The 14,041-nt window shown below is 45.5% G+C and overlaps 2 protein-coding genes across 4 annotated transcripts in view; both read left to right on the top strand.

Moving 5' to 3' along the window:
• Nucleotides 1-9,905, top strand: part of LOC102206406 (cGMP-dependent protein kinase 1-like) — a 71,915-nt gene extending 62,010 nt beyond the window's left edge. Inside the window, exons 9-20 of one of the 2 annotated variants that reach the window (XM_005743438.2) lie at nucleotides 449-477; nucleotides 837-865; nucleotides 1,224-1,243; nucleotides 1,807-1,903; nucleotides 5,246-5,385; nucleotides 5,842-5,931; nucleotides 6,242-6,383; nucleotides 6,518-6,681; nucleotides 6,760-6,882; nucleotides 6,959-7,021; nucleotides 7,133-7,199; nucleotides 8,179-9,905. In XM_005743438.2, coding sequence (XP_005743495.1) covers nucleotides 449-477; nucleotides 837-865; nucleotides 1,224-1,243; nucleotides 1,807-1,903; nucleotides 5,246-5,385; nucleotides 5,842-5,931; nucleotides 6,242-6,383; nucleotides 6,518-6,681; nucleotides 6,760-6,882; nucleotides 6,959-7,021; nucleotides 7,133-7,199; nucleotides 8,179-8,277 — 1,063 coding nt within the window. In that variant the 3' untranslated portion in view covers nucleotides 8,278-9,905. Of the gene's footprint in view, nucleotides 1-299; nucleotides 1,685-1,806; nucleotides 1,904-5,245; nucleotides 5,386-5,841; nucleotides 5,932-6,241; nucleotides 6,384-6,517; nucleotides 6,682-6,759; nucleotides 6,883-6,958; nucleotides 7,022-7,132; nucleotides 7,200-8,178 lie in introns of those variants that run through there. The other variant, XM_013913425.1, reaches the window with a different exon arrangement.
• Nucleotides 9,906-12,844: 2,939 nt separating this feature from the next.
• LOC102205928 (protein FAM13C-like) overlaps nucleotides 12,845-14,041 on the top strand; it is an 8,461-nt gene continuing 7,264 nt past the window's right edge. Inside the window, exon 1 of one of the 2 annotated variants that reach the window (XM_005743437.1) lies at nucleotides 12,845-13,999. In XM_005743437.1, coding sequence (XP_005743494.1) covers nucleotides 13,786-13,999 — 214 coding nt within the window. In that variant the 5' untranslated portion in view covers nucleotides 12,845-13,785. The remainder of the gene's footprint in view (nucleotides 14,000-14,041) is intronic. The other variant, XM_005743436.1, reaches the window with a different exon arrangement.

The raw sequence follows: 14,041 nt of genomic DNA, 5'->3' as shown, positions 1-14,041 counted from the left end.
TCTTATGATTTATCTGATGTTTTCAGTTTGTATGTGTAGAAAGTAGTAAAAATAAAGAAAAAACATTAAGCGAGAAGGTCTGTCCAAAACTTCTACTGCTAATGTCAATAAAACCTCATTTATTTTTTCAGTTGTACAAAAAACTGAAAATCATAGACCACAGAAATGTTTCCCTTCATGTGTGAATGCATCCATGAGTTAAAGATGATGTTAAGCTTCCTCTCAGTCTATGAGAGCAGCTTAGCATGAACCTCAGAGTAAAATAATCCTTCTTTATCTCATGCAGAGCAGCCTCTGTTTACGCCATCGTTTAATCACCAAACATTATATATTTTTATTTTACTTCTTATCAGAGAATAAAGGTGCTTCTTTCCATTACCAGACTAAATACAGCTAAGTATCGTAGAAATTCATTGATACTGTAAATATTAATAGAGATCAAATGCAGTTATACTTATAAAGACCTTGTTCTGCAGCGTGACACTAGCTCTACTTTAAACTGAGCGCTTTTCTCATCCTGTGTGTTAGTTCAGTGTTCTGCTCAAGGGCACGTCAGCGGGGTGAAGGTGGTCTGGATTTGAACCTGGCTGCGAGCTCTAACAGTAAATCTCTTACTTAAGACCTCGCACTAATTTTAGAGTGTTTGCGTTGTTTCGTCCCGAGCGACCAGCAGCAGCTTCTGTTTCTGCCGTAATCTGATTCCACAGCTTCCAGGAACTAGTCAGGCCCCTGTTTACACAACAGCACAGCTGCAGAAGCATATTTCATTCAAATCTGGCAGACGAGCGAGGCTCGCCCCACAGGTGAAGGGCAGAGCGCCTAAACAACCTGAGAAGTTGAAACTTTTGCGTCCTCTGGTTTAGAGGTCGGGACAGTCTGTCCTTTAATAACTGAGCTGCGTTTACAGGCGAACCTCTCAGCAATGTTTCCATGCGCTAAAAATACTTGAGCAGCAGCAGGGTCCTCCTGCAGGTTCTCCTCTCAGCTCATTACGCCCTGCGGGATCGGCCGGAGCAGACGCAGACCTCTCAGAGGCTTTCCTCCTTACACTTCACTTTGAGCATGCTCAGTTGGGCTTTTTAAAATCAGACGCCACAAAGTTGGAGTCCAGATCCTGGATCTGTGTGTGTCATCCACTGAGGTGCTGAGCTTTCCTTTGAGGTGATCCTCGGATTCACGCGGTGCTACAGGGTTCAGGTTTGTTTGTAACCTTGATGCACGAGGAGCTGGAGGATCTAGCAAAGTCTCCACACCTGTGGTACCACCGGACCTCCAACGCCCGCTCCTGTCCTCACCATGTAATCTGGAGGTGGAGCTCTTCCTTTGAGACGGCTCTGTTACGGACACTTTGCCGAACGTTCTCGTGAAGACTGAAGACAAGTTGTTTGTTCACACGTTCGTAGTTTGACCAACATCAGATTCCAGACTCGGTAGAAGTCGGGCAGCTTACGAACTCCCCGTCAGCGCCATCTGGATGATTCCAAACCAACATTCCTGAACAAGTGGATTTACTGTTCAAATAAAGTTTGGCGATGAGAGAGCCGATTCCCGTCCCAGCGAAGGAGCAGAGAGAGCGGCTCCCCAGCCTCCCTGCTCCTCCCTCCTCTTTCTCCTTCCCCATCATCTCGTACTCCATCCAGACATCAAAGAAGTTCCCGTTCTTCCACGTGGTCAGATGCTGCAGGTAAAACCATGTCCCTTGTTGGGAATGCCAGACAGGATTTAGCATGGGAAGCTAAAGCTGAACCCCGGTGTTTCGTCCCGGGATCGATGTCCTGTGTTTAGTGATGTGTGTTTTTGTTTCAGATACGAGGCGGAGAACGCCTTCTTCTCCAGTCTGAAACTCACTGACTTCAACATCATCGACACGCTGGGAGTTGGAGGCTTCGGACGCGTCGAACTGGTATGATCTGACACTTCAGGAAATTAGATTCATCTGTGCATCACTGAGAGTCGGAGGTAGTTTTATCTGAATGTGTGGATGCAGACTCACTGTGGAAGGCCTGCCACAACAAAAAGATGGTTTCTGTGATGTCACCTACACGTTTGTGTCAGCCTTTTCTTTGGAGCCATCAGTAAGTGGACGAGAGGGCGGAGCTCTAAGCTGTCAGATAATGCTTGCTCGTGTGCTTTGATCGTCTTCATACACTGCATCACAATGATGTCCCCAAAATCCTGAACTGGAGCTCCGCCTTCAATTGGTCTGTTAGTACGGTGACCTCACAGCAGCCATGTTATTGGCCACATGATGTCATTAAAAAGGCTCCAACAGCACAAACATAGTCCAGAGGTACCGCTCAGGTGAAGCTAGCAGCTACAGGCACCTGTGTCACAATCCACCTGTCAGTTAAAGAGGCCACGCCCCTAATAATGCAAACAGGTTTAGGTAGGTTTAGTTATAAGACTTTAATGATTATTCAGGACCAGCTTAAGAGTGATTATCAGTTTAAACTTGAGTCGTGTGTGTGTGTGCGTGTGCGTGTGTGAGCTCTGCTATTCGCAGTATCTTACCAGTAAAATATCTGTGCTGGTAACTGGACACCAGTCCTCATGTGATTCAGGCTCTGCAGGTTCACAGAAACCTCAGAGTTTCTGTCCAGCGTCGCCATCGTCCTGCCGTCCTAATAAATCTGTCAGGTATCAAACATGTGACCCTGGCCTCAGGGCGCCTCACATCATAAATTCATCCACAGCTTTATCTGATTAAAACAGGTCATAGTGAGAAGGTTTGAGGTGATGGAAAAATGTAAGGGGGGGAGGGCGGGAGGCAGCGGGTGGTGCAATGCGGCTCAGGGAGTCGAGTTTCTCTGCCGCAGGAGGCGGGGCCTGAAGGTACTAAAGGTCGAAGGGGAAGCCCTGCGGAGGGTTTGCCCAAAAGCAGGAAGGAATCCCCATTCAGGGTCTCCCACCGTTCCCCTGGGGATATTTTTGGAGTGTAACTCTGCTCCAAGGAAAAAGCAGACCTCCGACCTCCCGACTGTCTCACCGCAAAGACTATGAATCATGTGACGCCTCAGAGCCATCAGCGTACCCACCAAACAGCTTCAGGTTTTATCACAACCTGCGTGGTTTCTAGGCTGAGTGCGAGTTCTCGTAAATCAGAACAGAAAAGTTGTTTGTGTTCGATTTCACTTTATTCTCGTGGACCTGATCAGGAACATGGATCCACGGTGACTGACCTCATCCCACAGTCTGTCTCCAGACGGCCTGAAACCAGCCAAGCACTGCACAGATGCATTAGAGAGGAAAACGAACCCCAGTTTACTAACGGTCAGTTTACCGTTGTCTTCACTGTGACTCTGACTCTGTTCAGTCCTTCAGAACTAATCAGATCAGTTGTTCCTGAGGTTGTTAGAAGACTTTGGTTTACAGGTTGGACAACATGTCCGAGTTTCCAACAGTCTCACAACGAGTGACTGCAGCACCGACCGAGCAGACCATCAGAAATACAGCAGCTAGTGGCAACGAGCGGGACATAACCATCAGCAGTGCAGAGCGGCTGAAAGCTGTTAAAGTCACGAACGACCGACTGACCCTGGAAGCAGCTCAGCTAAACAGTCCTTTATCAGAAGTGGAAGTTTTCCCGTGTTTGTCTGAGTGAAAAAGCTTCCAGCTGCTGCTGTTTCTCCGTCAGCACCGATGGTGTCGGTTACCGAGGAGGGGGTGACCTCTCAGACATGTCGGAGTAAGAAGTCAGGACCGTAATTTGAGGAATCGGTCCAGGAATAGAGGATTGTGTCATCGCCTATGAACAGCACACAGCGAAGTGTTTACAGCGAGAGCATGGCGGTCGGCTTACGGCACAGATTCCCCACAGAGACGCCGCGCAGCTGCTCCGCTGTTTACTGACATGTAACGAAGAGCTGATGTACCAGCAGAGGGACAGACCCCCGACAGAGCTGCGGGGAAAGTATCGGACCTCTGCTCGTCTTTGTATTTGCATACTTGTAACACTGACTCTGTCCATCAAACACGTTTTAATATTAGACTAGACTCAGCACAGAGTACAGGATTTAAATGATGATTTAAATAAAGCTTATTTGTACCTACCTGACCATTCTGAAAGTGACTGCCCTCCTCGTTAAATCTGCCCTCTGTGCCCTCTAACTGTGACCTTTTTTGGAAAGCCGACTCAAGAAATCACTTAAATAGAAGCCTGCAGGCGTCACTGGGCTCAGTTAAGGTCAGAGGTCTTCCTCATGTGATGTTTGTGTAATGTCTGTATGGTCAGAAGGGTAAGATGGCGCTGGCAGAGGTCGGCGGCCTTAACAACAAATTTCCCACACATGGGACTAATAAAGGTATAATGGTATCCTAAGGTCATCACACAGAGTTGTCTCACATCTGCCACCAAACATCTGGATGGTTCCCGAGACTTCTGGGAAATAATCTGTGGACTGACGAGACAGAAGCTGAACGTTCTGGAAGATCTGAGTCCCGTCACATCAAACTAACAGTGCTTCATAAAGAGAGCATCGCAGCGGCAGGCAGACTCCGTGGTGGTCGTGTGATGGTCTGGCTGCTCTGCTCCAGGACGGCTCGCCGTAACCGACCAGAAAACCCTGAAGGAGGATGTCCGCCCATCAGTTTGTTTTGTGATGTTCAAGAGCACTTGGTTCTGCAGCAGGACACTGATCCGAGTCAAAGTCCGGAGTTAAATCAGACGAGATGTTTTGGCGTGAAACCCCTCCAAAATGTCTGGATTCAACAAGAGGGGCCAAAGTTCCCCACAGTGATGAGAAAGACTCACACATCACAAACACTTGATTGCAGTTCTTGCTGCCGATCATGGCACAACCAGTTATTACCAGTATAAACATCCATGTGCTTCGGTAACTTTTTCCCTGAATAAATGAAAATGAAAACACAGTTTGTTGTATTTGCTCTGTTGTCTTTGTCTGATATTGAATTTTGTGATGATCTAAAACATGAAATGAGATGTGAGAGCACAAGACTGTGGACCAGTAAGTTTTTCAAAATAAAACAAAAACAAGAGTAGCATGCTTTTTTAGCTTGGAGATATTATGAAAGTGGCGCGATACACAGCGACTGAATCGCAGTTGTTCTAACTTTAGCCACATTTTGTTAAACTTTAGCCCAGAGGGTACGTCACCATCTCTGGAAGTGTTGGACCTCCTCTAGAAAATAAAGCTTCCTGGGTTTGACTGATGCAGGTGTATCTAGCTGCGTCGCTAGCTCTTTACGCCCTGTGCATTTAAAGGAAGGACCCGTTGTGTTTGTTCAGGTGCAGCTGAAGAGCGAAGAGGCAAAGACGTTCGCCATGAAGATCCTGAAGAAGCGTCACATCGTGGACACGAGGCAGCAGGAGCACATTCGCTCTGAGAAGCACATCATGACCGAGGCGCACTCGGACTTCATCGTCAGGTCGGCACAACAACCGTCACTCGAGGCTTTGTGTTTGATGGAAACAATGAAAGATGCTTTGCAATACATACTTTAATTCAAAGATGAATTCTTAAGTAAAATATTCAAAAACGCTTAATTGTTTTATGACATTTTGTATCAGGCAAAAAAACCTCATCAACCTCAAAGTCATGTGACCAGAGTTTAACATTGGTGTAATATTGTGTAATATTTATATTCATGCTCTTTGATATATAAACTTTGTGGAAAATTTGCAGTGAGAAAAAAGTTTTACAAAATAAAATCGTTGAATCAGATTTCTTCTTTCTGTTTCTGGCTTCTAGACGAAGCCTCGTAAAAAGTAACACAGGCTGGAGTCTGGCCAGGAAAAAATTCATGTTCGTGGGCTTTTTAAAAACCGACATAAACACAACGTAACCGTCAGAAAGATGAGCTGCTGTTGTTCTTTGTGCTCAGGTTGTACCGCACCTTTAAAGACAGTAAATATCTGTACATGCTGATGGAGGCGTGTCTGGGCGGAGAGCTGTGGACCATCCTGAGAGACCGGTACGCGTCACACTAAACTCTCATCATGTACAACTTTACATATTTTAATAAAATGTAGTAAAATAGTTATAGTACAAAACGGTCAAAAAATCTTCATTTAGAACAAAATCAATGAAACCGTCATTTGTGAAACATGAGACGAAACTTCTGATGATGTCACCTCAGACTGAAGGATCGTGTCTAACCTTTTATTGGCTAAAGCCCAAATAAGAAACGTGCACATTGCAGCCTTTAACACTTGTCAGTGAGTCGTCACAGAGGCTCAGGACGTGCTGAGAGCGCCGTCACAGCTCTTTAAACTCCGTTTCAGGGGCTCCTTTGAAGATTCCACCACCAGGTTCTACACGGGCTGCGTGGTCGAAGCGTTCGCCTACCTGCACGCCAAAGGCATCATTTACAGAGACCTGAAACCCGAAAACCTCATTCTGGACAGCCGAGGATACGCCAAGCTGGTACGCACTAGCACCTCCCTTATTTTTGACAAACAATCAGACGTAAGTCGACGAATAGCGTCAGAAAGGAGGATGCTGTAAATTTGTCATCACATTCACATACTGTGAAGAGCTCTTCGGCTTGTTTTTTTCAGGTGGACTTTGGCTTTGCTAAGAAAATTGGTTTTTGTAAGAAGACGTGGACGTTCTGCGGGACGCCGGAGTACGTCGCTCCAGAGATCATCCTCAACAAGGGTCATGACGTCTCTGCTGACTACTGGTCTCTGGGTATTCTGATGTACGAGCTGCTGACCGGCAGGTGAAGATCCAACTCGGTGCTGGACGTTTTATTTTTTTGCTTTTGTGTGTGTGGTTCAGTGTCTGCTTGTGTCTCCAGCCCTCCGTTTTCAGGTCCAGATCCAATGAAAACCTACAATGTCATCCTGAGAGGCATCGACATGATCGAGTTTCCAAAGAAAATCACCAAGAATGCCGCCAGTCTCATCAAGAAGCTCTGCAGGTAGGGGGCGCTGTCTGAGCCACAATTCACTGTTTTCATCTCCAGGAAAAGTATCTAACCATAGCTGTGCTGGCAGGGATAATCCTTCAGAGAGACTCGGAAACCTCAAAAATGGAGTCAAAGACATCCAGAAACACAAGTGAGTGAGCTGCTCACAAAACATTCTCATGAGGATGACCTTTGACCTGTCAGTCTGAATATGAGACAAATCTGTGTGTGTGTGTGCGTGCGTGCGTGTGTGTGTGCTCAGGTGGTTTGAAGGTTTTAACTGGGAGGGTCTGAGAAAAGGAACGCTGACTCCGCCCATCACACCAGATGTGAGTAGAAATAAAAATTCACTTTTTCTTCTTGAATCGTCAAAGCCTGAAGATTCCCTGCTGATTTTTAAAGTTTAAAACAACAAGTTATTTTGATTGTCTCCTGATGTTGGGAGTCTGCTTCATGTATATTTTATTTAGTCAATGGTAGTTTTCACTCGGACACAGAGGCACTTAATGACAGGTTGGTAGGAATCCTGATCATCAACTTCTGTCCCGCACTAAAAATCTGATTTGATGTTGTTCGTGCTGTAGACTGGCTCAGTATGTAGTGTTAAAATCAACCATTTTTATCCTCACTGAGAGAAAAACACTTTAGCAAAGACACCCTGGTAATAAGTCTTAAGTTTAGTTGGACATGATTTCGGTATATTCTCTAATAAATGAAAGAATCAAACTAAAACGGGGATTACCATCCCTGCTAGAACAAGTTTATAAGTGAAATTATTGAATTCCACCCATGAAAGTTAGTAAACGGACCTGTGAGTTTATCTCATCACTGTGAAACGGACGGCTCTCCATATTTACATGGACCCTCAGCCATGAGGTCAGTTTAGTTTGGGTCTTGACATTTTGTGCACATATTACTCGTGTTTTACTCCTCTCATTTCCTGTTTCTTCGTCTCTCACAAAAAGTACCAAAGAGAATGAAGGAACGTAATCGAAGGCAAATTTATATTTGGTGCATGTCCAACCGGGAAGAACCCAGATGGAACCAGGACACGCTCCAGAGACTGAACCTCTCGGCTTTTCTGGTGTAACTTATACGTATTCAAACTGGCACAACGTTAAATCTGTTGTGAAGAGTTCCTTTAGCTTCAAACAGGTCCTCCCCATCGTCACCTCGAGCTTCTCGGTCGATTTCTCTCTCCAGCCCTGTAAAGTTGTGACTTCTGTGTAAACTGTTAAAGTCATTCAAAGTTTGCTTTGATCGGTCTGCAGGTTTTAAAGGGGTTTTATTGTTTCACCTTCTGTCCAGGTCTCCTCTGCGATTGATACGAGCAACTTTGACAGTTTCCCTGAAGACACGGATGAACCACCACCAGATGACAACTCTGGGTGGGACTATGACTTCTAAAGTGGCAGCCATCAGTTTACACCAACACCCAGAGCTTGACACTTTATGAAGAAGACGATGACTTCTCAGCGGGCTGAACGAAGGCTGCGTGGGCATCTTGGTGAAATATCCTACCTGAAGTGATTGTGTTGTTCTAAGCATGGCTGTAAACTTCTAGGAGTCAAACGCTGAGGATTTGAGGACCTAGTGCATGGAAGTTTATAAAGGGAAATGGACTCCAGGCCTTTCCTTGGTCGAACTGGTCAAACTGGTCTCTGCTAACAGGAGGAACCCACCCACCATCACACCTGAGAGCAGGAAGCTGAAGCAGTTCAGGCATCAAACAAACTGCCTCTTAACATCACACGTTTGTTCTTTTTTCATATTAAGACAATGTAGGATGATTTCTCGAGACACTCGGGGCACGAAGTCAGTCCTACAAACATCTTTTGCTTTGAGGGTGATTTTCAGCAAATAGATAAAAGCATGTTTTTAACTTTTACAACAGAAATGATGTCAGCTTTTAGAAACCTGTCGGGACCCCGGGAGGTTAACGATACAGCTACAAAAAAGGATCTACAGCATAGAAAAAGTCAGTGATGCCTCTGAATATCTCATGAACCCAAAGAAGCCTGATTCCTTGTTTGGCTACAGATGAACTTTGGTCATGTCCCTCCAACAGAAGTCAAGGACCTGCGCAGCTCTATCTATATGTGCCGTTTACTGCTGCAAGAGTTTCTGTCCCATATGTTGCTGTAAAACAACTTCTTTCAGCCCTCTGAAATCAGGAAATGAGTTTGATTAACACATAGACAGTTTCTCGTTACGTTAACCGGCTGCTCCTTCAGCCTGTGTACAGCAGCCAAGACTGTGCAGCAACTTCATCCACACAATACAGAAGAAATAATTGGATGTTCCTTAGAGACAAAACCAATGCCTTGAGTTAGTGACACAGCACAGGCCTTTTTGGATCCTCATTCAACCGACACGTTTCACAGGAAGTGATGTTTACCATAGATCTGATGTCTGCTTTCATCAAAGATACCTGACATCTTGACAGTTCAACAAAATCATCCCAAAGTGTTTCTGGCAGCAATGAACAAGGCTAGATTACCAACCTACCAAAGTGGGGAACTTCTCCAAGGCCCCAGGTCCTCCGTGGTTCCACAGACCGAAGGACTTCTTTATGATAATTACTTTTAGTAACGTCAACACAAGGTTACCCTGTGAGGACTTAAACCAGAAGCCCTCCTGCATACTTCCCCTGTGACAGCATCACTTTCACAATCCGAGAACAACGTCGAGTCATCCTTCCCATACTTCCTGAAGACACTGAAGGCATCATAGTCCTGCTTTTCCTACAAGTGGAAAACTTGTGCTTCTCTCAAGTGGCCTTGATAACTGACAGTTGAACTTTTACCCCCTCAGGGGGGAGATCACTCTCCTACTGCTTGCTGTTTGATTAGGTGGTAGATTTGGAAGGTTCTGGAGACCCTCACAGAGGGCTGGAGGACGGTTATGTTCCTCTGTGGCGTGAAGAACCGCACCGAGTGAAATAAAGACAAACTGAGACCGAACACACAAACCTGAGGTCACCATGATGCCTTCACTTCCTGTTTCATTTTCTGGAACTTCAGATCCAAAGACGGATAGAAAGAAAACAATGCTGGGCGTAGTAGCGATCTTCACCCCCAAAGGATAACGGGGTAGTGATGCAAACATTTCTTTAAGCTTTCCTTTCTGTCATTCTTTATATTGTGAGTCTTTGAATTGCTGCATGAGAACTGATGTTTTGAACAATTTTCCAAGACTTCCTCCATGTTTTTTGGACATGAATTAGACAGCGTGCTTTGATTTCTTCTGAGCTGTTGGTCTGAAGACGTTTAAAACTGTGCAGGTTTCTGGAGTGTTTCCATTTTTTTTTGCAATGCATCAAAACCTTTTTGTTCAGAACACGTTAGGATGACGCGTCTACGACTTGGCGGTGGACAGGTGGAGAAAAAATAGCTTCTGTTACGTCTTCATGCTGACAGTAACTCCGTCACAAAGTGGACCTCTAGTATTGTTGAGTTGATGAGTCTGCAGTTTGTTTGCTTCCAAACATGAGATGAAAAGATCAAATTTGCAGTAATTTAAATTTGTACTGATGACGTGTTTTTGTGGCCTTTTGTAAAAGCAGCTAACAGTCTCCAGTTTGTTATGAAGTCTTTATCTTCAGAAGTCGGATTTCGCTGTGGTTTTTCTATAGAAAGATCAGTGATGTGACGTCTGTGAGTTCTGCATGACAACAACAGTATGTTCAGTTTTCACCAGCAGAGGGCAGCACACAGTCAGACTTCCACAAAGTAGCCTGTGCTGGGCTTTTCCAGCAAATATTCCAGTGGAAAAACATGAAGGTGGGAGTCCAGTGAGGGATGGAGACCTCACTGATGGTTTCTGGGATGTGGAGAACAACACCACCTACGAGCCTCGCTAATTATCAGTAATTTCCTATTATATCTGAGTAGTTTGAAGTGGAGGACGACTTCATAGTCTAAAAACCTCAAACTAGAATTTTCAATCACAGGTCATACTTTACTCAAAACGGAGAAATATCTGTTTCCTCTGACGGACTGGCTCCATCTGCTGGACAGAGCTAAAATACTCCTGATGGGGACAATCAGAGTCCGACGACAATAAAATGCACAAAACAAATAAGACACGTATTTGGACCAGAAGGAGAAATATTCATGTTTATATCAAAGTCATGATGCTTTGTGTTTGTGTGATGAAGCTCAAGTGTCATTGGTTTATTTGTATATACTGGGGATATTGTGTTTTGATGATGTTTTCAGTTGTTTGTTATTATTATTATTATTATTATTATTATTGTTATTATTACCTTTGCTACAGTGGCTGTTGCAGTAGCTGAAGAAGCCTTCTGACTCTTTCCGTCTCTCAGTGGAAAAAGCTTTACGGTGATGACTGTTAACAGAAAAACTCTTTGCCAAAGCTGCTCGATCTGTTTAAAAAAATAAAAGCTGTAAAAAAACAACGTTTCTGTTTTTTATTTATAAAATGAAGCAAAAGAAGAAAATGACATTCAAAGTTCTGACGTTGTTCCAGCCCACAACACAATAAAATATATTATTAACATGAAATATGGGAGTGTGAGGAGGGTGCACAGGTACTGGTGCATTTAGACACCTGAAGGAGGCGCAATGGTGCTTGTGTGTTTGTGAGTCCACACCGGGGTAAATGAGCCTTCAAGTGTAGCGCTTCATGACACCCTTAAGACGAGATTTCCAAGCGAGACGTGGCATCATGGCAGTTATCGTGGGATTAAATGAGCCAAGTTCTCAGCATGAACAATTAAGAATACTACATGTGAATCCAGGGTTAAATTACATCTTTATTTAAAGTGAGAATTACATTCAGGTAGAGATCACGTTTACAAAGCACGAGGAAGACAAAATAAAATGTATGAACAGCAAAGTTCATTAGTTAAAATACAAATTTACAAATGTAGGTAACATTTATAATGTGAAGAAGCTGAACATTTGTTGCTTTGAACAATAACTAGATGGATTTTAGTGAAACAGTGCTGAATTATTGATCGCAGCCAAAATAAATTCATCATTAATTATTAAATATCATCCTAAAATCACAAGTCAGGAAAGGCAGGGCTGGAAGGACGGACTCGAACCACAGACCTCAGAAACTGAACAGCAGAGATGGGTTTGCAACTTTTATTTTGAAACAACCTCCGGATGTTGTCGCCTGAGGTTGTAGATTTGTTTTCTTCCAGCAGTCAGATTTCTAATCAGTATGAAATATTAAACACGTGACATAATCCAACAACCCCGCTGATCAGCGACTTTATGTTGGTAGAAAATTGAAAATTGTTGACTTGGCGACTTTTAATTTGAAGGACAGTACCGTTCTTCCCGCCGTTTCTCCTCTGTGAGCTGATGATGGCCGTATCAGCGGAACTCCGCTCAAAAGCCGGCGTAGTGAAAGGCATGGGCGCGGGTTTCCGAGCAGATGTAAAAAATAAATGAGATTCGCGAGCTTTTCTGGAAGTATTAGGTCATATTCTGTAATTCGGCCAACACATCATCCATCTGAGAGCTCCTCTGTAAATACAGCTTCCATTTTATCCCCGCGTTTTCCCGCTTCTCCCGTCTACACGATGTGGACTGAGAGCGCTGCAGTACCACTCTCCGCCTGAAGTGAACAGAATGCCTGGGTGGGGGCGCTGTTTCACCAGATCATGACAAAAATAACGAGTAATACATTTTATGAATGGCATTTTAAAATGACCGATAAAGAAATAATTGCGAACGCTTCACGACCGTGCGTGTATTCCTCGCGCCAGTGACCATGTTAGTCTCCTCTGTTTCGTTCCCGCGTGTGTCACAGGCTGAAACACGTCACCTGTGGGGCTACTTCTGTCATATGTAGGGGCACAGGTGACACGCAGCCCCTACATATGACTTACTCACCGGTTTAAAGTTTGCAATTGTTGGGGGCGTGGCCTCTGTGACTGGCAGGTGTCGCCATGGATGCAGGATGATACAGGAAGAGGCTGACGAGCCTCCGTTTTTTATGTACAGTCTGTAAACGGTCGCGGTGTGAGCGCCTGACACGTCAAACTCGTACAGCATGCAGTGTTTCCATAGAAACGCTGTGGGGACGTGTCACTGCGTGTTCAGTTTTTGGATGTGTGAGGAGAAGCACGTAACTGCTCCTCCTCTCCTGTTTTTATGAATGAGAATTAAACACGTACTCACACACGATGATGTCAGCAGGAAGCCCCTCCCCCACCGATGCGGGAGAAGCCTCATGACCAGAGAGAGAGCGGCTTCCTCCTGTCTTCAGATGTCTCTCACCCAGCCGTCTCCTCCTCAGAGGGAGAGAGAGGGCAGACATCCCTCTCCCCCTCCTCCTCCTCTTGCATCCTTGCTCCCTCCTCTCCTCACGAGCCTGAGGATGAGTAATCCAAGCAGGGAGGAAGGGCGAGAGCTGCAGACGGAGTGAGTGAGGGAGGATACCAGCATCATCATCATCAGTGAACGTGCAGAGGCAGAGGATGAAGATTCAAACCCGTCCTGCAGGTCTCTCACTGCTGAGCGGCGTCCACCCGGGGATGGCTAATTCCTGGAGTGGGAGAGAATCAGCGGAGTGAATATTTCTGCATGCTGGTGGATTTCACCTGCACTGGCTAGCTCCTGGAGAGTGTGTGCATTTGTCTGTACGTGACTAATATCTGGAAGAGCTGGAGGGAGACGTGTTTTTCTGGATGGTGCTGGTGTAATTCCTGGAAGGGAGGCTCATTGACTTATACTTTAAAACTGTGGGATAAGACTGTTTCCTGAACACTAAGCCCCCGCTCTGTGCTTCCACATGTGACGTATCAGAGATCTGGCTAATATCTGGAGTCTTTCATTGTAACAGTGCCTCACTGCCCTACAGTCACCTCACACACACAAACACACACAGACACACTGCGCCTGGAACCTGGTTAATCTCTGGACCAGCGTGTCTGGCATGTTCTGCTTCTGCCTGCAGAGTTCCCTGCAGAAGCTCCAGGCTCTGGAGGTGGAGGGGGGGACATCGCTGGGGTCATCCCCCGAGGAGAGCCCCCCTCCTCTGGGCAGCAAGGAGCAGAAGAGCCCCCGTGGTCGGGCCGAGCTCGGAGGGAAGGAGGCGAAGACGCTGGCGCTTTGTCACGGCGTCCCTGCAGACGAGAACAGCCCGCCAGGTACACACACCTGTCAGTCTGTGTGTGTGTGTGTGTGTGTGT

Source organism: Pundamilia nyererei, unplaced genomic scaffold (genome assembly GCF_000239375.1).
Source record: "Pundamilia nyererei isolate P.nyererei 1_Seehausen unplaced genomic scaffold, PunNye1.0 scaffold00131, whole genome shotgun sequence".
Lineage (NCBI taxonomy): Eukaryota > Metazoa > Chordata > Actinopteri > Cichliformes > Cichlidae > Pundamilia > Pundamilia nyererei.
Note: the sequence above shows the minus strand (reverse complement) of the source record. Positions and strands in the feature narration are given on the sequence as shown.